Below are 23,473 nucleotides of genomic sequence, written 5' to 3' on the forward strand. Positions count from 1 at the left end.
AAGCAAATTTAGGACAGAAACCCTAACACCTCTTCTTACCCCATCATCTCCAGCAAAATTAGTCAAATAAGTTCAACAGCTAAATGGTTTTGAAACTGTAGACAATAATTTATAGTAATGTATATGATTAGCATTCATTCTTTCATTCTTAAATAAGACATAGGCATTGACCTAAAGTACTTCACTAAGAGGTACTAAAGAGTACAATTACAATACTGAATGAGAAACACAATGAATGTATAAATAGGTATCATGTATAATCTTTCTTCTATAAGAAGATATTTCTATATTCCTATACTTTTTAATACCAATGGTTAGCATCTTAACTTTTGGTACATGATAAAACTTTCAAAGTTACAGAATATACTGTTAGAACCAATTCAGTAAATAATACACAATTTGTTTAGGGTGATTTCAAGCACTTATAAAAGACTATTATCAGAAGTTCTAAATAATTCTTAAAACTAGCCAGTTCTAAAATATAGGTAATATTCTAGAAATATAAGATGAAACAGAAAACTTTTCCAGAATGCTAGCTCGGTCTTCTTTCAGCTAGGGGAGATTAGTCATATTTGCAAATTTTAAATTTGTCTGCTTATGAATATAATTGTCATAGTGATTTAAACATGTTCCTAGAATTAGATACAAATAAAAATTTTAAATGTTTTAATCTAAGATCCCTGTTACTCCTTTCCTAAATTTGTTCCCTCACTTTCTTTGCTTTGTTTACCATTATTTAAAATAGATTCTAAAGCAGAAGTCCCATTTATTCAGGAAGTACTAATTTAATATATCTAGCCCAAAATGTATTCTCAATGCATGTATTTGCAGGATCTATCTGTACTTCAGTGGCAAGACAATTATATAGTTCCTAATAATTTGTGTCCTCTTGCTGACAAAAAGAAAATCTAAAATTCATCAACAGATGGCCAATTTAATAAATTATGGTATAAACTTACAATAAAATAATAGGAAGTCATTAAAATGTGTGAGGCAAATTTATACATCTCACATGGAAAGAGGGTAATGATCAATTCTTAAGTGAAAACCAAATTCAGAACCATGTGATAAAATGTATATTAAAAAATTATGTATGTATATAAATATTTATGTTTTGATATGCACAGTGGAAAGGTAGAAATCAAAATTTTTAACAATAGCTACCTCAGATGAATAAGATAAATATGTTTTTAAAAAGGGACCTACTTTTTTTTTTTTTTGAGACGGACTCTCACTCTTGTTGCCCAGGATGGAGTGCAGTGGCGTGATTTTGGCTCACTGCAACCTCCGCCTCCCAGGTTAAAGCGATTCTCCTGCCTTAGCCTCCCAAGTAGCTGGGATTACAGGCATGCAACACCTTGCCCAGCTAATTTTGTATTTTTAGTAGAGATGGGGTTTCTCCATGTTGGTCAGGCTGGTCTTGAACTCCCAACCTCAGGTGATCAGCCCACCTCGGCCTCCCAGAGTGTTGAGATTACAGGCATGAACCACCATACCTGGCTGGGACTTACATTTTTGAAGATTCTGTTGGAAACTTTTTTACAATAAGGATGTAATATATTTTCATAATGAAAATAATAAAAAAAGATAACTTGAAAGAAGTTTTCTGCCATAAAATAGTCATAGCTCAGTATAAATGAGAATCTATATTATGTTAACAAGCTTTCTTTACTCTTTTAAAAGAAAAAGCATGTGACATGACTTTTATTTTTTGGGGGGACTGAGTCTCGATCTATTGCACAGGCTGGAGTGCAGTGTCATGATCTCCGCTCACTGCAACCTCTGCCTCCCAGGTTCAAGTGGTTCTCCTGCCTCAGACTCCTGAAGGGCTGGGATTACAGGCGTGCACCACCAAATCTGGCTAATTTTTTATATTTTTGGCAGAGACAGGGTTTCACCATGTTGGCCAGGCTGGTCTTGAACTCCTGACCTCAAGTGATCTGCCCTCCTCGGCCTTTCAAAAGTGCTGGGATTACCGCCATGAGCCAATGCGCTCAGCCTACATCACATTTCTGAAATGGCAATTACAGATTTTTACTTTCTTAGTTAAAAGACATTGCAACATACATTTTAAGGGGCATTTTAATGTTACTATTAAATATTAATAAAAATGTGATAAAGTCATGACTTAAAATGTTCAGAAAACCTTTTCTAAAGAGCCTATTTTTACTGTAATTATTAATATTCTGATTATATGAAAGTTCATCTTAAGAAAAACCACTACCGACTGTCACATTTTGAGATATCTAATATTTGTATGATTATTTTTGTAGCTTGAGAAATATACACTTATCAGTCATAAGCTTCTGTGTATATATATATATATATATATACACACACTATTTGTAAATATTTAATGAACAGTTATGTATGTATGAGATTGTGTGTAAGTACAAGCATCCATGATAACTAGTGTAAGAACATTCAAACCAGCACAGTTTTAATTTTGAATATATAAAGTAGGAAGATTAAGAAGGATAATGAGAAGAATTATCCCAGAATATTAAGCAAGGTCAGATTTGTACACATAGGGTGATGCTGAGTTTGAAGAACCTTAAATATAATTTATCCACTATTTCATGCTTTTCCTTAGTCTAATGTCCTAGAAGATCCTAAGTTTTAAGGTTTTAAAGAATAATTTAGAAAGTTTAGCATTACATTTTTGAAAACCAATTGTTTTTTTTCTATTTTTTTTAATTTGAGAAAATTTGTGTAATGATTCTTTCACTAGGATAGGATGACACTTTAATGTAACACATGAAATTAATCTCTGTTTTCCTCCTAAATTTAATTTTTGAGTAAAACAGGAAATAATCTCTGATTATTTCACCTTCTGGGTTAAAACCCATAATTCTAACAAGTTGACATATCCTAGGTTGTTTAGGTATTACTGTTACCTCAGTAAGATACTCAGGTAAAGGTGAACCATCGCAGTCTGTATCTTCTGTTCTCTCTGCTGATAACCTCCCATTCATCTTTAATGTACCTGAGAGAGGAATATAAAGGCCAAGATGAATTAATAAAACTATTGAGGAGGTAGAAAAGTTTTCATTTGCCTGCAAAAGAAGGCAGTGTATAAACCAATATCCATAAATAGTTTCAATGTTTTAACTAGAAAAGTTAGGAAGAAATGATCAAGTATATATCAGTATAAAATTTCTGGTTACAATTATCTACTAAAATTAAAATGAGAATGGCTGGGGGAAAATGTTTGGACTAACTTCTAGAAGTAAAATTCATGATATAAATGATACATTTGGAGATCTCACTAATAAGGTAACCCACTTATAAATATGGAAAATAAAAAAAAAGGAGATAACAAATTCTATTTTGTTTCTGAAATATTACACACTAATGAGGAATAGAGGAAGAACTAATGCATTACATATTTACTCAAAAAATGCTCCCTAGAGATGTTCTTGTACTCCATAGTATACCAATTTATTCATCTGGTTCATGTACCTGGAACACAGGAGTTTCCTGCTGCATTATTTTGGTTTAAAAGATTCTGGGCTTCCTCATCCACAACATCCAGCAGAGACTGGATAACTTCAGCTTCTTGGGGATCATCATAAATGTCATCTTCTTGTATACAGGATTCTTGAAAAATAATAATTTACATGGGGTTTTACGTTAAAAATATTGACACGAGAAAGGGACAAGGCGTTAAATAGAATTTGCTAGGTGCTTTCAAATTTTAAGCAACCAATTTTAAAAGTAGCAATGACTGGAAAAGTAGTTTACACTAATGTGATCCAGTCATTTTTAGTTCTAGAACTACCCTGGCTGCTATGACGAAAGACCACACAAATGTAAATTACAAAGAATAAACCAAAATCAATGTTGGTGATATGGCTTTTCACAAGGCATTAATAATTTAATGTTTATTTTCTTAAATGACTCTCAATGTATTAATTCATGAAAGAAACAAAGTTATGTTACAAAGATTAAGGATATAATAGACCAGACAAAACATCCTGAAGACATTTTTTCTAAACTATTAGGTAGCCTGTGAATTGCTACTTCACAAAACATAAGAAACACTGTAGAACACAGCAGCTATCTTTTTAATCACTTAAAAAAAATTAGTCTCAGAGACGAGAATGAATACTGGGACATTTGTATATTGTTCTTTTCTTTATTTGAGCAATAATCTTTCCCGTTAAAGCTACAGTAATATATAAAGCAAAGAAAAGAGGATACCTATTTTTTTTAATTACCTGAGTTATTAGAGCATTTAGAGTAATTAGATGACTGATTTGGAAAACTACCTTTGGACAGAGCCAAGTTTGGTGATCCCTTTATCTGATAAGTAGAACATTTTCCTTTGGGGTACGAGATTTCATTTATTTCTTCCCCATCAACCTAAAGCATAAAACCAAAGCAAATCATCAGATAGTATTTTACTAACTTCCAGGATTGGGGGACTGCACATTGTCTCTCTCCTCTTCTTTCTTAGTACAAGATCCATCTTATGTCTCTCCACCTTAGATCAGTGTTTGAAGGAAATATCAGTGCAATGAAATGTGCATAGGGCATGGGGCTTCCCATCATTAAATATATCTGGAAACACTAGGTGAAACAACATTAACTCAAAATTTTTATTCCAGGAATTTTCACAGTCCTTGCTAATATAAACTTTGAGTTGCTAAAAGAGAACTCTATTATGTAGTACATCTTAAAATATCCGACTGAAGACATCTCTTTTTTGAAGCAATTTTGTAAGACTTGTTTTTCATACAATTTAAAAAAAGTTTAATAGGACTATTAAAGCTTAGAAGTTGAGGGAGAGAGAAAATACCAACTTTTCAAGTACTTCTGAGTCTATTACATGGATATAGTCTCCAATTTAGTGACCTGATAATCTATTAGGTATAAAGATTTTCAAATCTAGTCTGTCTCAAATAAATTTAAGAAAAACGGCCGGGTGCGGTGGCTCAAGCCTGTAATCCCAGCACTTTGGGAGGCCGAGGCGGGCGGATCATAAGGTCAGGAGATCGAGACCACGGTGAAACCCCGTCTCTACTAAAAATACAAAAAATTAGCCGGGCGCGGTTGTGGGCGCCTGTAGTCCCAGCTACTCGGGAGGCTGAGGCAGGAGAATGGCGTGAACCCGGGAGGCGGAGCTTGCAGTGAGCCGAGATCGCGCCACTGCACTCCAGCCTGGGCGACAGAGCGAGACTCCGTCTCAAAAAAAAAAAAAAAAAAAAAAAAAAAAAAAAGAAAAACAATGAATTCATAACAATAAAATAATTATTGAATAGAATGTAAATTTTGAATGCAATGTTCAATGGTCTATTACGTGGATATAGTCTCCAATTTAGTGGCCTGATAATCCATTAGGTATAAATATTTTCAAATCTAGTCTAAGTCTCATATAAATTTAAGACAATGAATTCATAACAATAGAATAATTATTGAATAGAATGTAAATTTTGAATGCAATGTTCAATTGTGAAGCACTCCATGGAGCATACCCTATCAAAAGAAAAATGACTTGAAAAAAATGCAAAAATAAATGCTTGGAATAAATTAAAATAATTTTATACAAATAAAAGGTTGCGCTTTATTCTAAAGGTTTCACCCATTCTATTAAGATAAAAAGTATACATGGTAGATGCAATAGAATTTTTAAAAATAAATAATGGTAATATCAAAAAGCTTCACTGGATTATGAAACTCCATTCTCAATGAGAAATTAATAGTATAGATATTAGCATTCAACGACAGAGTATTGTCTGGGAGACTTCCTGGAAGATTTTAACAAAAACATGCTGGCAGCCATGAACAGCAAAAGGGTTTTATGTTAATCTAGGGTTTTATGTTAATTTAACAAAAACTCTACTCTTCTTTCAATAACATGCTGATTATTTAAAAAGAAGAGCACTATACAGTGTGAATACTACTAGAAATACATGAAAATTCAGTTGCTTTGCTATGTGAAATTGAAGACATTCTGAATAATGTCTTCATAGTGAGTGAATAGTGAGTGTTGCTGTAGCTCAATTTCAACACATACAAATAACAAAAAAATTTTGTTTTTGTGTCTCAGTCATTACTGCCTTAAAATGTTCTGCTGTAATTATCTTTTCATGGCTTGCTAGACCAAGTCACAAGTGTGAGACAACATAATGAAATGAAAGGTGTAGAATTTTGGAATTCTGGTCATGAAATTATTTTTCTCCTTCCACACTAAAGCCAGCTCATGTTGACATAATAAGACTTTCAGATTAATAAAAGAGCAATCTCTCAGTGCTGCATTTTACATGGCAAGCCATTCCATATTGAAGTTCAGAACATATTGTATGGGATGCATGTGGAATAAAACAATTCCATGAAATGAAGATCCAGCTGTGATCATTGTAGAAATGTAATTACATACCAGGAGGAAAATCACAAAAAGGGGATGTTAGCCACATAAATGGGCATATAAGTAGACTTAAAGAGAGCATGAAATGGAATTTAACTATGTATTAGTTTTGTTAAGTCACCCCTAGATTTCTCTGTGCTAATCTTAAATGGTTAAAGCTGTCTCATTTAATCATTTGGTAAAGCATTTTCTAAGTCTTTCAAAAGCAAGTAAACCTATTATTTATTTATTTATTTGCTACTTCTGTTTTTTCCTCACTGGTTGCACAGATTTGAACTTGAAGGTTACTGCTTGCCAAAACTAGCCCAAAGGAACAATTCCACTCTTAATTACATTATTCTTCTCTTTCCGTGGTCTAAGAGACAATCAAAAGAATTTTACATATTAGTAAGAAAAATCTCCGCACTAAAGTTATCTATTTAACTGGTTAGTGTATTTAAAAGCTGAGTGTGTGCCAAATGACGTACGGTTACCTATGTGAGGCTCTATGTTGTATGATTTACTTAGCAAGGCCTATCAGTTCAGTAAAATATAGCCTTACTATTAATATGAATATCTAAAGAAGACAAATATTTAAATATGAAATCAATTTGGTTCAAAACACAAACATGCTGTTACTTAGATAAGGAGGTATGACATGAAAGAGGGTGGACTTTTTCTTACCGTGGAGAATGAATCATTAGGAGTGAGGGCAGGCTGGCTGCAAGATCCCACACTGTAGGAACCTGAAAGGACAATATAGGAAGTAAGGGGATGAGCCAATCCAAACCACAAGAGGGATATCAAAATAATTAAAGAAAACTCGCATTTCTGGGATGTTGTTATTTTTATTAGTATACTAAAATAATTCATATTACAAAATGATTAAAAACCAAATAAATGGAATATTATTTGATTCCAAAGCTTTAATATTTTGGGGGTTTATCCCAAGGAAAAAGCTAATTTCTTTTCTTTTCTTTTTTTTTTTTCCAGACAGAGTCACGCTCTGTTGCCAGGCGCGATCTCAGCTCACTGCAACCTCCGACTCCCTGGTTCAAGTGATTCTGCTGCCTCAGCCTCCCAAGTATCTGGGATTACAGGCATGCACCACCATGCCCAGCTAATTTTTGTATTTTTAGCAGAGACGGGATTTCACCATGTTGGCCAGGATGGTCTCAATCTCCTGACCTTGTGATCCGCCCGCCTCAGCCTTGCAAAGTGCTGGGATTACAGGCGTGAGGAAAAAGCTAATTTCTTAAAAGAAAATAGTTCACATAAAAGCTAGTTTGGGCTGAATGGTTCGTGTGAGACACTGATTATAATTTCTCCCTTTGAACGGGTGAGCCATCACAGGTGCTTAACTATGTTCAGTTTACTATTTAAAAGAAGGTAGTAAGCTTTTTAAAGTCTGATTTCAAAAAGCCTATCAATTCAATACAGGAAAATAAATTATGGATAAAACAGAAAAGAACTTTTAATATATTTTTAAGTCAAATGTTAATTTTAATCCTTAGCTATCATTACAACAATTCAATATATTAAAAAAGGAGATTATGTTTCACTTACAGCTAAAACATCACATATTTAAACATAACTTCATTCATTAAATTATATTTTCAAGAGACTGAGAAAAATATAGTAGAGTTTGGAAAACTTTATAAGAAAACAAAGAAAGAAACAAATATAGGTAAGTACATTTAAGAACCTCTATTTGGGAATGACCCTAAAATAATTCTGCCTAGAAAGATAAAAACTGAGATGGAATTTTTATAGACAAATCTTTAGAATTCTGTGGATGATGTTACATAGAGTCCGAGAATGGGTTTTAATATTCCTTGCAAGAAAAATATTATTAAACTTCTAAGAAAAATAAAAAATATAGCAATAATACACCACTGGTTCAAAATAATCATATTGGCATAGTACAAAACATAATAGTTTATTATTTGTAATCTCTCTCTCCTGTTCCCCTAAATGCTTCCTTCCCTGTTTGCCCTACATAACCACCGAGCTGCTGTCACTATAATTTGCATTGTCTACAACTCTGTAATAGAATCATACAGTATGAACTATTTTTTTTGCTCTGGCTTATTTAACTCAGAACATTTATTATGAGGTTATTTTAATTACTTTTTTTTGCTGGTATCAATAGTTCATTCCTTTTTATTGCTGTGTGGTTTTTCATTGTTTGGATATACTACAATTGGTTTATCAATTCAATAGATTTTGGACATTTGAGTTGTTTCAAATTTTGGCTATTACAAGTAACCTCTAGAAAAATTTCTGTACAAGCTTTTATGTAGAATATAGGCTTACTTTCTTCAAGTGAACAGCTGGCAGTGGAAAAGCTGGATTATATTTTAGGTGTAAGTTAAAATTTTTAAGAAATTGTCAAGCTGTTTTCCAAAATGGATGTGCCATTTTACATTCCCATTACCATAGTAGAGTACAGTAAAATGAATATATCCTTACCATTGCCTTTGGTTGGCTTTGGAGCTGAAACAGCAGACCTCTTTGAACTGGGGACCACTGGAAGATCATTTCTGTGTTGTAAAAAAAGACAACTGCAAATTATCTTGGCACATTGTAGCCTCGACCTCCCAGGCTCAAGCAATCCTCGTGGCCTCAAGCAATGCTCCCACCTCAGTCTCCCAAGTAGCTGGGACCACAGGCATGTGCCACCATGCTCAGCTATTTTTTTGTATTTTTTGTAGAGATGGGGTTTTGTCATGTTGCCCAGGCTGGTCTCGAACTCCTGAGTTCAAGCAATCCACCTGCCTAGGCCTCCCCAAGTGCTGAGATTACAGGTGTGAGCCACCGCGCCTGGCCCGGGAGATATTCTTGACCCAAAAAAGGTTAAGAATCACTTCTTTACGTAGTTTTTCTCTGGGCTTCAGTTTAACATATCACCCTATTTCCCCTTCTATTGAAAACACTGCTAATATTCATTATCTAATAACTCAGTTCACTGTCACTTAGTCAATAGTTCAAAGATAACTTAGAAGTCACAGATCATTAAGTTTTATATATCTAAAGCCCTTGATACGTGTTTTTCTTTTAAATTAAAGTGAAAATCTAGATGAAATATTTCTATTCAAAGGACTATAAGAAGAATGGTGCCACCCAAAGTACAAAACAGCCAAAAAGATAGCACCTTAGAAATAGAAGATTAGTATGCAATCTTATTGTTGCTGATAATTGAGAGAAAAGGGGAGTTGCCTAAGGTGTACAGTATTGGGAGAGGCAATATATTTCAAGTTCTGAGTACCCTTGTATGTTCTTGCTGACTAGCCCCAAAATGCAAGGTCCTGACCTTTTTATTATCTGGGCCACTTCTTAAGGTTGTATCTGCAGTGAGCAACCATGAAGGATGTGGTAACTTCTCTCCCTCAACAAAAAACAGGGTTTCTTACAGACTGCTATAAAATGGTGGGTTCCCAAGGCTCTTCTTAAAGCATTCCTCTCCTATAATACAACCCATTGCATGTGTACAAATCCACAGGCCCACATATGTCATTTTTATGGGACCTGGAAGACATGTGGAACTGACACGGATGCCATGCTCACGCTGCTTGCTATGCATTAGTAATAGTGTTTTATCTCTGATTCAGGAGTTTTATGTCTTCTGCCAGCAACCATGTAACAAAGACAGGCTAGCTTATTAGCTTGCAAGTACAGTAAAATTCCAAACCCTTTACAGTTCCCTTTATGGAAGGAGGTCATAAACCAAGGAGTATGAGGAGTCTCTAGAAAGTGGACATACAGATAATTACTACAAATATACATCCCTCCATTATTGCTACCCTATGGGCTTTAATAAAAGAGGGCAGACACACACAATGAAGAGAGAGCTAGACGAAGAATGAAGGAGAAAGTAATTGTGACTACCATGACTGTATTTTTGGTGACTACAGCTAAGATAAAAGCAGAAGGACAAAAGAAAATTACTTCAAGGCTGGGCTGAAGAGTGCTCTACTAATTTTGAGGCAAAATATTCAGTTGGACTTAAAGTTAGCAAAAATATTAATTTTCACAGAAATACTTTCCAGGTTGTTTGAAGACTTCCCTCCCTTCCTAATTAACATTCAAGTAGACCTATGAAAACAATTGTATGCCAATCCAATTTTTAGATAATATATGAAGGAATCAAGTCAAAGACTATGTTCAAGGGGAAAAAAAGTACACAATCTAATTTACAGATTCAGAAGGAATAAATAAGTTTATAATCAATGATTTGATCAACAAGTCCCCATACTTTAAAAGAAATAATTCACAAGCAAAAATGTGAATTTCCCTTTATATAATTTAAGTCTGTAATCTAGAAAGCCTGGATTCCTGTAAATTGTGGTAGGCAGAATAATCCCCTTCCAAGATGTTTATGTTCTAATGATTCTGTTCTAATCCTCAGAACCTCTGAAGATATTACTATTTATATGGCAAAAGAAACAGTAGATATGATTAGGTTCAGATTTTGATATGGGGAGGTTATTTTGGATTATCTGGGTGGGCCCGTTATAATCACAGGGGTCCGAATAAGTGAAAGAGGGAGGCAGGAAAGTCTGAGTCAGAGAAAGAGATATGGCAGCAGAAGCAGAGGGTGCTGCAGTTGCTGGCTTTGAAGATGGAAGTGAGCCATAAACCAAGGTGTATGGGGAGTCTCTAGAGGGTGGAAAATAGATTTTCTCCTGGGACCTACAGAAGGAATGCAGCCCTGCCGACACCTTGATTTTACCACAGGAAGGCCCATTTTGTATTTCAGACCTTCAGAACGTTAATATAATAAACTTGTGTTATTTTAAGCCACTAAACTTACAGTAATTTTTTACAATAGTAATAGGAAACTAATACATTTTCTCAATCTATTTCCATTGTAAGTGAAAGCAAAGTTGCTATTAGCATTTTTTTATAATGTGAAACTGTATAAGGTTGAGTAGATGTGGTAGTTCTATGCCTCAGGGGTAGCAGGCATGAGGTTCCAGTAGGATTAATCCTGTCCCAGCTCTGGGAATGAGCCAGGACTGGCTTAAGCCAATCAATACTGATGGTCCCCAACTTACAATGGTGCAGCTTTATGACACTGTAAAAGTGACACGCATTTGGTAGAAACCATACTTTGAATATCCATACAATCATCCTGTGTTTCATTTCCAGTACAGTATTCAATAAATTATATGAGATATTCAACATTTAAGCTTTGTGTTAGATGATATCCTATCCAACTGTAGGATAATGTAATGTAAGTAATGTAAAACTGTTTACAGTAGGCTAGCCTAGGCTAATAAGCTGTGATGTTTGGTAGGCTAGGTATTTTAAATGCAGTTTTGACTTATGATATTTTCAATTTACCATGAGTTTACTGGAATGTAACCCCACTGTATGAGGAGCACCTGTATATTCTTATCCCTTGCTTCCAACTTAGAGATTGACCTTAATTTAGGCAAAACGCTACTTGCTTGAATAGTAGTGATTGGTGAGATTTCTGTTTGAAGACTGCTCTAGGTGATGTGATGTGGTATATAGATGGGAAGTATGAAAATCATGTAGTCATTTGATTATCATAAAGAAAACTGATACAGGGAGGAGGAAATAACTAAAAGTAGCAAATAAGATAGAGCCCTGATCAGATTTCACCTGATGACCACCTTATCTCTGGAATTTTAAAAGTCCAATATAAACCAATAAATCTGGGGCTGGGCAGGGTGGCTCATGCCTATAATCCCAGCACTTTGGGAGGCCAAGGCGGGGGGATCACCTGAGATCAGGAGTTCGTGACCAGCCTGGCCAACATGGTGAAACTGCGTCTCTACTAAAAATACAAAAATTAGCCAGGTGTGGTGGCGGGTACCTCTAGTCCCAGCTACTCGGGAGGCTGAGGCAGGAGAACCGCTTGAACCTGGGAGGTGGAGGTTGCAGTGAGCCACGCACCACTGCACTCCAGCCTGGGCAACAAGAGTGAAATTCTGTCTAAAAAAGAAAAAGAAAAATTCCCAATAAATTCCCTCTCTTGTTTAAACAAAAGTTGAGTTCTATTTTCTATTACTTGCAAGTGAAAACATCCTAACTGATAAATGTGGTAACCATTCTATTATTCCCTTAGTGTTCTCAAAATCGCCTATGAAGAAGTCTGTTTTAAATTTATTAAGTCCTGCCAATGTAGTCTATGAATTACTAATTCAGTAATATAATTTTGGAGAATGTAAGTATAATCAATGACCTGATATGCACACACATGCAAAATCAAAACTCATAAATAATTGCAGAGTACCTTGTTGCTTTCAATACCAATGAAGGAAATGACATGTCTAATGCTCTGTTAACTTCCTCCAAGGTCATTCCTTGTGTGCTGACTCCATTCACATAATGGATGACATCTAATAGCTGGAGATTACCCTCAATGGCTGCGATGGACGTTGGATTAATATCACTAATATATACCACTTGATAAAGGCTGTCATGACCTCCAGATAAGGAAAAACCTTGAAAGAATAGAAAATATTTGTTTTCTCAGTCATAAGAGTACTTACTCTTAAGCTAACCAAGAAAATCATATTGTACAAAGTTTGACTTTTCATTACCCAACTCCTCTTTGTTGCACGTTAGTGTTATGTCCGGTAGCAAATGAGGCAACATTGGTATTGTGGGTAATTCCAGAACTCGTCCAATAAGTAATCTGACTGTTTTGGATGCAGCTCTGAGCAGATTAACTGCATCTGTGTGAGTCATATTAGTAACATCCGTATCATTAACCTACAAAACCAAGAAAGGAGCAAGTGAGAATCACAATGTTTAGAAAAGAGAAGCTAAATTGCCAAGAAAATATAATAATCTTCCTAATTTATAATATATATTGGCTAGTAAGAGATTCACAACAGTGATCTCTAATTTATTGGTAATCCTCTTTATTATGGAAATCATAGGCACAACAATCAAGCCATTACAATGAAGTAATAATGTTAAATCCCTAACAAATGCATCATTATTTTGCAAATCCAGGAAATTCATCCTCTAAGTAATTTAAACTTTCTGGCCCTAAGACCTAAGATAGTTTGTTTTATGCCATAACTGAGATTAAAGGGACTTTCAAATTAAAAATAATTTCCCAAACTGTTAACGATATAAAGGCCTTTACTTTTAAGTGGTGTAAATAGGAAGCATAAACCGAATAGAGAAATACAGTATTACAATAATTCAACCTTCTTTTTTTGGCTTGCTCTTTGTCTACATTTACACAAATAATCCATTCCTCTTAAATGTCTCACCTTTATGAGCCGGTCCCCAGGTTTTAGCCTTCCATCACTTTTGGCTGGATCCTGTATGACATCATGAACATAACAACCAATTCTCTGATTGCCTTTGGTTACTGTAAAACCCAGGCTTCCTTTTTCTGATTTAATTAAGGTAATGAGGAGTTCTACTTCCTAAGGGAAGAAAACAATACTTTCAGGTTGTGTATTCTGCACTATAGACAAACAGAAAGATGACTATTATTTCACTTAACAGAGGAGAAAGTCAAACCTTAAAAGGTTACTTAACTTGTCCAAGTGGAGAAGTCAAGTCTGTCTGACTCTAGACAGTCTGTCTGATTCTAGACAGACTGTCCCCCGACTGCATCCCATGTAAAAGTTAAGTTTAAGTACAACATTATGTGTTTGTCTAGAGACAGCAGAGACAGAATTTACTCATGCTTTCATTCTTATATTTTTAGGATAAATAAGGACACAATAGTGGTTATACTTTGATGATCACAGAATACTTTTTGGAGGAAAGGTTCAGAAAAAAATTCATATATTTCTAAAATGCAAAGAGCCACATATTTCTAAACAGATGCAAAGAGTCACAAAAAGATTTTTTTTTTTTTGGTAAAAATATGAAGTCTTTTGGTGATTATCACAATCTTATTAATTTTCTTGTATAAATAAAATATACTTTTAAAAGATTTCAAATGAGACACAGAGGTTGCTTACAAGGGTGAAAGATTTCTAAGAAAAATTAAAGATTATTTTTACTCCATTGCTAAGAATGAAACTGAAGATGTAGATGCTGCACACCCCTCATCTCCAATACACACATGCACAATTATAGGCAAAAAAAAAAAAAAAAAAAGTACCTGGAAACTTAGCTCCAAAACGTTAACAGTTTTGGGGTAATAAGATTATAGTGGCTTTAATCTTCTTCTCTGTTTAATAATTTTTCTACAATACACATTTATTACTTGGATAATAAAAGCAGTATTTAAAAAGGCCAACTTTCAATAAATGTAAAGGATATTATACTTGGAAATTTTGTTTCCAGATCTTATTTGTAGGTTTAGAAGTTCTAGGATTATTATTACAATGTAAAGGATGCCATTTGAGCACACAAAAAAAGTGTGGAGGAGGAAAAAACTTACATTCAAACTTGGTTAAAAATTAAATAGGTAACTCATCAGAATTTGAGAAGCAGACAAAACTAATATTTACTAAGGGTCTCCTCTGTAGCAGATACTATACTAGGTGCTTTACATATGTTATTTCATTTAATCTTCACCACAGTTCTGTGAGGTAACTTGCTCCATTTTATAGTCAAAGCTACCAAGACTCAGAAGAATTAAGCAATTGGTCCATAGGAGTCTGCCAAATTGTCGCAAGTCAGTGGTAGAATCAGGATTTATACTCAGGGTTGTTTTGCCTTATTTCTTAATTTCTCAGCATAGAAACATACCAGATATGTTATCCATTTATTAGACACAGACATGAAGCTATTTTAAAAGATAGCTTTTTCCCTAAAGGGAAACTTTATGAACACACCTTCTTTTAAAAAATATGGATTTTTTTTTTTAAAATATAGAGAAAAAACTTACCAGCTCAAAGTCTTCAAGGTGATTTTCCAAATCATTTTTCAAAGGCGTCCAGTTTTCTTGTCTAGTTGGTTCAGAAATGTGATGTATATGATACTTATCCATCGAATTAGAGGAAGCAGATTCTGATTGGGGTTGATAACTCTGCCCAGGAGCCATATCCGGTGGTAGAGGGGAAGAAGGATTACTACAGAGACAAAGAAGTAAGACTATTTTCAGATACATTTCAATGTCAATATGGTAAGTTTGTGCCAGAAACAGAAAATGCTTAACAAATATTCATGTCTGATTTGAACTGAGATCCTAGTTACTTTTTGTATGACTCTGGACTATGAATTTACTCCATATCTGTTAAATGCTAAAATTAACAATAATTTATTCTCTGTCTAGGTTCTTTTTTTTTTTTTTTTTTTTTTTTGAGACAGGGTCTCACTCTCTTGCCCTGGCTGGAGTGCAGTGGTGAAATCGCGGTTCACTGCAACCTCTGCCTCCTAGGGTCAAGTGATTCTCCTGCCACAGCCATCCGCGTAGCTGGGATTACAGGTGTGTGTCACTATACCCAACTAATTTTTGTATTTTTAGTAGAGATGGAGTTTTGCCATGTTGCCCAGGTTGGTCTCAAACTCCTGAGCTCAAGCAAGCTGCCTGCCTTGGCCTCCCAAAATGCTGGGATTACAGATGTGAGCCATTGCACTGGCCTAGGTTCTATTTTGACGAAGCTCTTTAAGTTGCATAAAGTCAGCAAGATAGGTTAAATAGAATTCTTTGATTTCTAGTTGTTAATTCAAAGCTGAAGCTAATGTTATCAGAAGCTTAATGTGTGTTTCAACATAATAAGGAAAAGAAGAAAGAAGAATAAAAGTCTGACTCCTATGGTTATTTTGGATAAAATACGAAGGAAAAAAACTGGAACAAATATGGTTGGATGTGGATAGATACAAAGACATAAACGAAGAGTAAAATGTATGAATAATTATGTGATGTATTGATGTAGTCTTTCTCTTTGTATGCTTCTATGTTTTCAATCATTTCTTCTTTTCCCCATCTTCTTTGTCTTACCTTTTGCAAACTCTCTGCCCTTATCTCCCCTCTATATTTCTGGTCCCTACTCTCCCACTGTGTTACTGCCTAAATAAGTCTCTTCTGTTTCTGTTTAAGTAGTATGATTAATGGTGAAATACAAATAACTTTCTTAGTTACCAGTAAATATGCTCAAGAGGGAAGAAAGACTCAGGCTGACTGACTAGAGAGCTTATTGGTTTGCTAACTAAAACTATCAGTCACAATAGCTAGACATCCAATAGAGTCATCTCTGCCTAACCACTGTGAAGGTCACAGATACATACATTTCATTCTTAGAGAAATGCATGTTGCTACTACTGCTAATAAAAACAACCAGTTGCTTTGAGCTCTTCACATTAAATTGATGATACCTGTCCTCAAACTCTGGTTTACTGGGAATTTTCTGAGGATAGTAAAACATGGTACAAATGGTATCTTCTTGACTCTTGGGTGCTTCATGATGACTCTGTGCCTGTGATACCATGCTGCTTAGAGTCTGATGCAAAGCTGAACTCCAGGTCGAATTTGATATGTTTGCTGGAGCTGTCACTAAGTCATCTTCTCCACTCCCACTGCTGTCACTGTAACTGTCTCTTCTGGATGGGGACTTGCAGTGTTTCTTGCTTTTGTCAGACATTTCATTTTCATCTGAGCTGGTGCTTTGCTCCACACATGATGGTTGAGAAGAGTCTTTACTGCTGTTTGGAAGTACTTGTGCTGGAGACTGAAGTGGGGTCTGTAATGGACACATTTAAAGAGATTCGTGACCATTCTATGAATTTTAGAAGCATTTATTTGAAAATAAACCATTGAACAACTTTCTACTAAAATATGCATTGAATTTTCTGATAATAAAAGTAATTTATGTTCACTAGAGAAAATAATATATAAAACAGTTAATATTGTACAATTTATATCTTGAGTTAGAACTAGAGTAATATGTATTTTGTCTCATATTTTCAAAAATTAGGGTTCCATCATAAATATCTTCTTAAGTCCTTAAATATACTTTAAAACAATTTTAATACCTGTATAATGGTCCAGTGGATGGCTATACCTTTATTTCTGCCTTCTCCTTTTATTGGACATAGAGTTGTTTCTAGCTTTTCATTATTAATAGGAATCTAGAAGAACCTCTTTGTATGTAAATTTTTACCCGAGTTTCTATTACTTTGTAATTTTCTATACTGTCAGAATATAGCACATTTTTAATAGGCTATTTAAGTATTTCCAAATTGTTTTCTAAAAACTGATACCAACTTATATGCACATCAAGAGAGTTCCATTCACTTTTTCCTATCTGGTGCCTCAAATCAATGTAGTTTTTAAAAATGCTATTTATAATGCATCTCACAGAAATGTTATTTTCCTATTAATGTTCTCCTAATAATATTATTTTCCTCTTCCCCCATAATAAGGGTTAACACTTCTGGCCCAGATAATCCTGCCTTTCATACCCAGGAGTCACTATTCACTGGTAGCAGAAGGCTATTTTAAGTAGACAGGCCAAAAGCAGTCTTTCTTTAATGAGAACAGTCATCTATGTCTATGTAACACTGAAACAGCAATAATGAACATAACTAACTCCACTTTTGTTTACGAGGCCTTTATCCATTTCTGCACGTAGGCAAGGATAATTTTAGAGCACTGAGATAATATGCAAAAACAGCAATCATGTAGTTTTAAAAAGTAACTCTGGGATCAAAGAAGAAGTATGTAAACAACTATCTGTGTTATGTTAAAGATTTATAGGAGCTTTGTCACCTGACTAAGGACAAAGAGGTTCCCAACCTCCTCGGGCCCTTGCTGGCACCCAGATGTCTGTGGTCTTCGGTCACCTCTTGATCTCAATCCCCTTCTCTTCCTCTTGCCCTTAACTTAAAAAGAGACTGAAATCTGTACTGACTAAAGATAATATTTTAGGATGACCATCTTCTCAGTTTGCTGGCTTTCCAAATAAACCTGCTTCTCTTGCTACCAACCCTTGTTTCTTGTGTACGGCTTCTGAGCTGTGAGCAGTCAAATCTAAATTCGGTTACATTCAGATTCCTACCTGTCAGTAAATAATTTATAAGTCACCATTTTGGATCCCTCAGCTATTCCTTGATGTAAAAAAGGGAAATGGATAAACATATCCCTTTCTCTGTGACTTTGTGTTAAAAAAGGCAAAAATTCTGAAGAATTCTCATTTTAATCCAAACTAGCTCAGAATAAGAATCACTTTTCCTTGTTTGGTTCAATGGAGAAATAGACAAAAGGTTTTTGTAACATTACTTTATGTATTTTTCTGTTTCTATTTATGCTTAGGAAACAAATCCCCAAAATCTTAGAATTGCAGAATTGGAAAGGGGAGAAGAGAAGGTGAAGTAAATTACTTTATATTATTATACAAATATGGAATACATTCAAAGAAGTTGTCACATACAAGATAACACGCCTACCTAAAACAAGTAGCCAGGTATGAAACCCAGGAGAACAATTCATGATGAAACCACCACAGCTGAATTAGCTAGTTGCTAAGTTGATATGCTATAAAAATGTAAATTACTTTTCATAAGTCTCACCAAAAGCGCAGTATCAATTTCCGGTAGCACACCAGGTGGAGGTCTGCAGAGAAGCAAGAACACTTCTGGAGCAGTTCCCCTGAGAGCAGATATAACTTCCTGGGGATACCATGAATGACAAATGAAGGTACAGTTAAACCAGCATTATGAAACCATTTTGAAAGGCCAATCCATCTCATCATTAAAAATGCTATACTCCACATGCTAGGGGCTCACCTGCTGTGATAGTCCTTTCAAAGAGGCTCCATTCACTTTCAAGATAACATCTCCTACATCAATTTTTCCACTTTCTGCTGCTGGCTGTCCAGGAAAGAGCTTTTTAACCCTTACTATGCTGGCATTAATTTGCTCCGGTATAAGATTATCTTCTCGAGAGAAACTGAATCCTAGACCTGAGCTATTTTTAAACAATTTTACCTCAAATGTATTTTCTGGAGAAAAAGATATAAAAAAATTGAGATATTATTAACATGCTGTGTTTACATATGAACATACAAACATATATACTTCTAGACACATTTTAAAAAGTCTATTTTCCCATATTTACAGCTCTGTATGTACTTATTGCACTCTTATAGTATACTGAAGCCGTATTCTACAGTCTATTTCCATCATTAAGAAATCTTATCAACTAACTGCATGAACTAAGCTGTTTGATTAGGAAGGAGAATTCTGAAAGTAGGATTCTGAAAATGGAATTATGCATCAAACTCATGTATTTTAATGAGCACAGCGTCTCATGCCTATAACCCCAGTACTTTGGGAGGCCGAAGAAGGAGGGTTGCTTGAACCCAGGAGTTTGAAACCAGCCTGGGCAATACAGTGAGATCCAATCTCTACAAAAGCAAAACAAAACAAAGTATGACAACAGATTAAAAAAAAAAAGGGGAAATTCCACGGAAGGACAGATATGGGAGAAATTCAGGTATACAGTGTGAGAAAGATGAAAAGAAGAACAAAATAAACGTTAGAGGAGGTTATGTGGAAATAAACTGACATTGTAATATTCTGGGGAGGTGTAATTTAACTTAGATAAATTGCAATATTTCAATAAATTTCTTATCAGTTAAATAAATTAAAAGAACAATAACCAGAAAATAATTTAAAAACATATTTAAAGTCTTTGCTCATGGTTGATTTGGGTGTTTAAAAAAAAACCAAACTGATTTAAAGAAAGAATGATGGGGCTAGGTGTGGTGGCTCATGCCTGTAATCCTAGCATTTTGGGAGGTTGAGGAGGGTGGATCACCTGAGGTCAGGAGTTCAAGACCAGTTTGGCCAACATGGCGAAACCCTGTCTTTACTAAAAATACAAAAATTAGCCAGGTGTGGTGGTGTGTGCCTATAATCCCAGCTACTTGGGAAGCTGAGCCGGAGAATAGCTTGAACCCAGGGGTGGAGGTTGCAGTGAGCCAAGATTGCACCACTGCACTCCAGCCTGGGTGACAGAACGAGACTCTGTCTCCAAAAAAAAAAAAAAAAAATCTAAGGGTCAAGGTTTCACATGGGTTTGAAGGCATCTCACCATTTGTTTTTCTTTATTTTTTCACTTACTAAATTTCATTTTGAATTTTACAACAATTTAAAGGATTTTTAAAAGACCATAATCATGCATGACTTCATTATCCAAAGTCTTTCAGACTCTATGAGCTGCAAATATGTTTGTCTTTATTCAGTATGGTGCTATGTCAGATTATTATTTGCCCTTGGCAAGAATAATGAACAAAACTAGGGCATTAACTGTAATCCAAAATGTAAAAATCAAATTTCGAATAAGCGAGGAGTAATTTCAAGGTGAGACTGTAGTCTCCCAAGGCCTGACCTTCAGTGACAAAGCTGTAGTCTTTGACCTGAGTTGTTTTCTTCACTTTTTCTGGGCCTTGACCGTGGGCATTCTGATCTGAAAGGGTACACTGTGGGGTTACCGGGATGTGTTCTTTAGATGTTGGAGATTGTCCCTTTTCTAATAACAGATGAACCACCTGGATAAAATAGCATTTCATTAATTAAGAAGAATGTTAAGAAAATAGATACATTTTCAGGACTTAACAGTATAAAATCATTTAAAGTAACTACCAAATTTGGTCCACCAAATGAAGAGGGAGAAAAAAAATACAGAGGAACAAAAGCAAGGGGTTGAAGGTTCCAAAATCAAGTTTTTATTACATTTCTGTATAGAAAGATAAACGATTAAAAGTAATCTATTATAAATATAATACATGTTAGAAATGTATGATAATGGCCAGGTGCAGTGGCTCATGCTAGTAATCCCAGCACTTTGGGAGGCCAAGGTGGGCAGATCACCTGAGTTTGGAAGTTGGAGACCAGCCTGGCCAAAATGGTGAAACCCCATCTCTACTAAAAATACAAAAATTAGCCAGGTGTGGTGATGGGTGCCTGTAATCCCAGCTACGTGATAGGCTGAGGCAGGAGAATTGCTTGACTCTGGGAGGCGGAGCTTGCAATGAGCCGAGATCATGCCATTGCATTCCAGCCTGGGTGACAAGAGCAAAACTCCATCTCAAAAAAAAAAAAAAAAAAAAAAAAAAAAAAGCCAGGTGCGATGGCTCCTGCCTGTAATCCCAGCACTTTGGTAGGCTGGGGCAAGAAGATTACTTCTTGCCTAGGAGTTCGAGACCAGCATGGGCAACATAGGGAGACCCGCGTCTCTACAAGAAATAAAAAATAAACTAGCGAGGCATAGTGGCACGCGCCTGTAGTCCCAGCTACTTGGGAGACTGAGGCAGGAGGATCACTTGAGCCAGGGAAGTCAACGTTGCAGTGAGCCGCGATTGCACCACTGCACTCCAGCCTGGGCCTCACAGCAAGACCCTGTCTCAAAACAACAACAAAAACTTCCAAAGACCATTATAGATAATTTGGTAAACTCCCTGACTCAAAATGTACTTCAACAAAATAAATGTTATGTTCAGGCTAAAGAATAAGAGTGAAAATCACTAGAAATCAGATGTTTATACAACAAATTTAAAACGCAATTTCCACCCCTCCCCCATCAGATCTCTTTGGTAATGTAAATGCTAAATATGACATAGAAAGTCAGCTTCCTCAGTAAAAAATGTCTTGTAATACTTGCATTTCAATTTGGAAGGAAAAAACAACTCAGATAGTTATATACATCAGACTTGGTTTCTGGATTAGCTAACAAATTTAGAGATCTCAGTGAGAACTGATTTTATTCACACATTGTTTTGCTCTTCTAAGGTACTGTAAAAGGTTGGTGTAATGATCTGTTACCTGTCCTGTATTTCTCAGTGTTTCCACAGCTTGCTTATGGGTGGCTCCTTCTAGACTAACTCCATTGACAGCTAGGACGCGATCACCTAAAAATTAGGCAGTTATTTTGAAAGAAACAAATCATAAATAAAAATCCTACATGTTCTTTTAAATCTTATGGCCTTATTTCATATTACTTAAATCTTATGGCCTTATTTGATATTAATTTGTTTGAGGACAGACTCAGGCAAACTCTGGAAGAAACTGTGTTACAGAGTTTCTTTAATATGTTATTTAATTTATTCCCCAATTTTATGGCTAATGTTAAGTATATTTTAGAACAATAACTTTACAAAAATAAATTTAAATCAAGAGAAAAGATAAGTTGAACTATAAATATTTAGAGATTGGAGGAAAGTTCCTAGTTAGTTCTTACTAGAACTGTAGACATCAGGCTGGGTTCAGAGGCTCACGCTTGTAATCCCAACACTTTGGGAGGCCAAGGTGGGGGGATCACCTGAGGTCAGGAGCTCAAGACTAGCCTGGCCAACATGGTGAAAACCTGTCTTTACTAAAAACACAAAAATTAGTCGGTGGTGTGTGCCTGTAATCCCAGCTACTTGGGTGGCTGAGGCACAAGAATCACTTGAACCCAGGAGGCAGAGGTTGCAGTGAGCCGAGATTGCACCATTGCACTCCAGCCTGGGTGACAGAGCAAGACTCTGTCTTGAAAAAACAAAACAAAACAAACAAACAAAAAAAACAAGTGTAGATGTCAGTGTTTTTACAGCAATTTGCTTCATAGTACATGTAAAATATGAATGAAAGCACTGTCTAGATATTTTCTTTCCTTTTTAAGTTTTTTAACTTCCCACACAATGTTGATGTATAGATATCTTCTGATACTAGAAAATAAGCTGGGAAGAATAGTTTTTGAAATGGCATCAAAGAGTTTCTTAATGCTACAGTTTTATAATTGAGTATGTTCTTATTTCATATTATAAATTTGAAGATCAGTTATCAACTTTATAATTCCTTATCTATTTGCTATAATATTCATGTATATAATTCCTACATAATGTAAACACTATACCTTTGTGAATTCTACCATCAGACTCTGCTGCTCCCTTGGGAATAACAGCTTTCACATAAATGCCACCATGTCTGACACTTGTATTCACACCTCCCTAAAGAGAAAAAGACAAAATAATATTTTATAATATGAAAAATTTTGCACTCTCTTTCAAATCTCAGGCCTAGAAAGGATTCAATTCATCAGCCAAAGCAGTGGCATCCCATCAGCACATGCTGATGTACAGTATATTCATTAGTATACTAATGAGGGATAGTATCTTCATCAGTATAATTCAAAAATAATTTTATCAAATAGCCTATACTCACATTCCAACTACCTTAAAGATATATATA

The 23,473-nt window shown here is 35.2% G+C and overlaps 1 protein-coding gene across 10 annotated transcripts in view; it reads right to left on the reverse strand.

Annotated features, from left to right (window-relative positions):
- The window catches only part of LOC105479667 (protein tyrosine phosphatase non-receptor type 13), a 225,357-nt gene that overhangs the window by 30,626 nt on the left and 171,258 nt on the right, over positions 1–23,473 (reverse strand). For 6 of the 10 annotated variants that reach the window (XM_071093330.1, XM_071093331.1, XM_071093333.1 and 3 more), the window contains 15 exons: positions 23,139–23,232; positions 22,067–22,152; positions 20,634–20,793; positions 19,028–19,242; positions 18,812–18,910; positions 16,619–16,983; positions 15,189–15,372; positions 13,609–13,767; positions 12,925–13,096; positions 12,615–12,825; positions 8,822–8,892; positions 7,034–7,095; positions 4,221–4,365; positions 3,463–3,600; positions 2,898–2,986 (listed from right to left, as the gene is read on the reverse strand). In XM_071093330.1, the coding sequence (XP_070949431.1) occupies positions 2,898–2,986; positions 3,463–3,600; positions 4,221–4,365; positions 7,034–7,095; positions 8,822–8,892; positions 12,615–12,825; positions 12,925–13,096; positions 13,609–13,767; positions 15,189–15,372; positions 16,619–16,983; positions 18,812–18,910; positions 19,028–19,242; positions 20,634–20,793; positions 22,067–22,152; positions 23,139–23,232 (2,250 nt within the window). The remainder of the gene's footprint in view (positions 1–2,897; positions 2,987–3,462; positions 3,601–4,220; positions 4,366–7,033; positions 7,096–8,821; positions 8,893–12,614; positions 12,826–12,924; positions 13,097–13,608; positions 13,768–15,188; positions 15,373–16,618; positions 16,984–18,811; positions 18,911–19,027; positions 19,243–20,633; positions 20,794–22,066; positions 22,153–23,138; positions 23,233–23,473) is intronic. The other 4 variants (XM_011737771.2, XM_011737770.2, XM_011737769.2 and 1 more) reach the window with 1 other exon arrangement.

This window comes from Macaca nemestrina, chromosome 3 (assembly GCF_043159975.1).
Source record: "Macaca nemestrina isolate mMacNem1 chromosome 3, mMacNem.hap1, whole genome shotgun sequence".
NCBI lineage: Eukaryota > Metazoa > Chordata > Mammalia > Primates > Cercopithecidae > Macaca > Macaca nemestrina.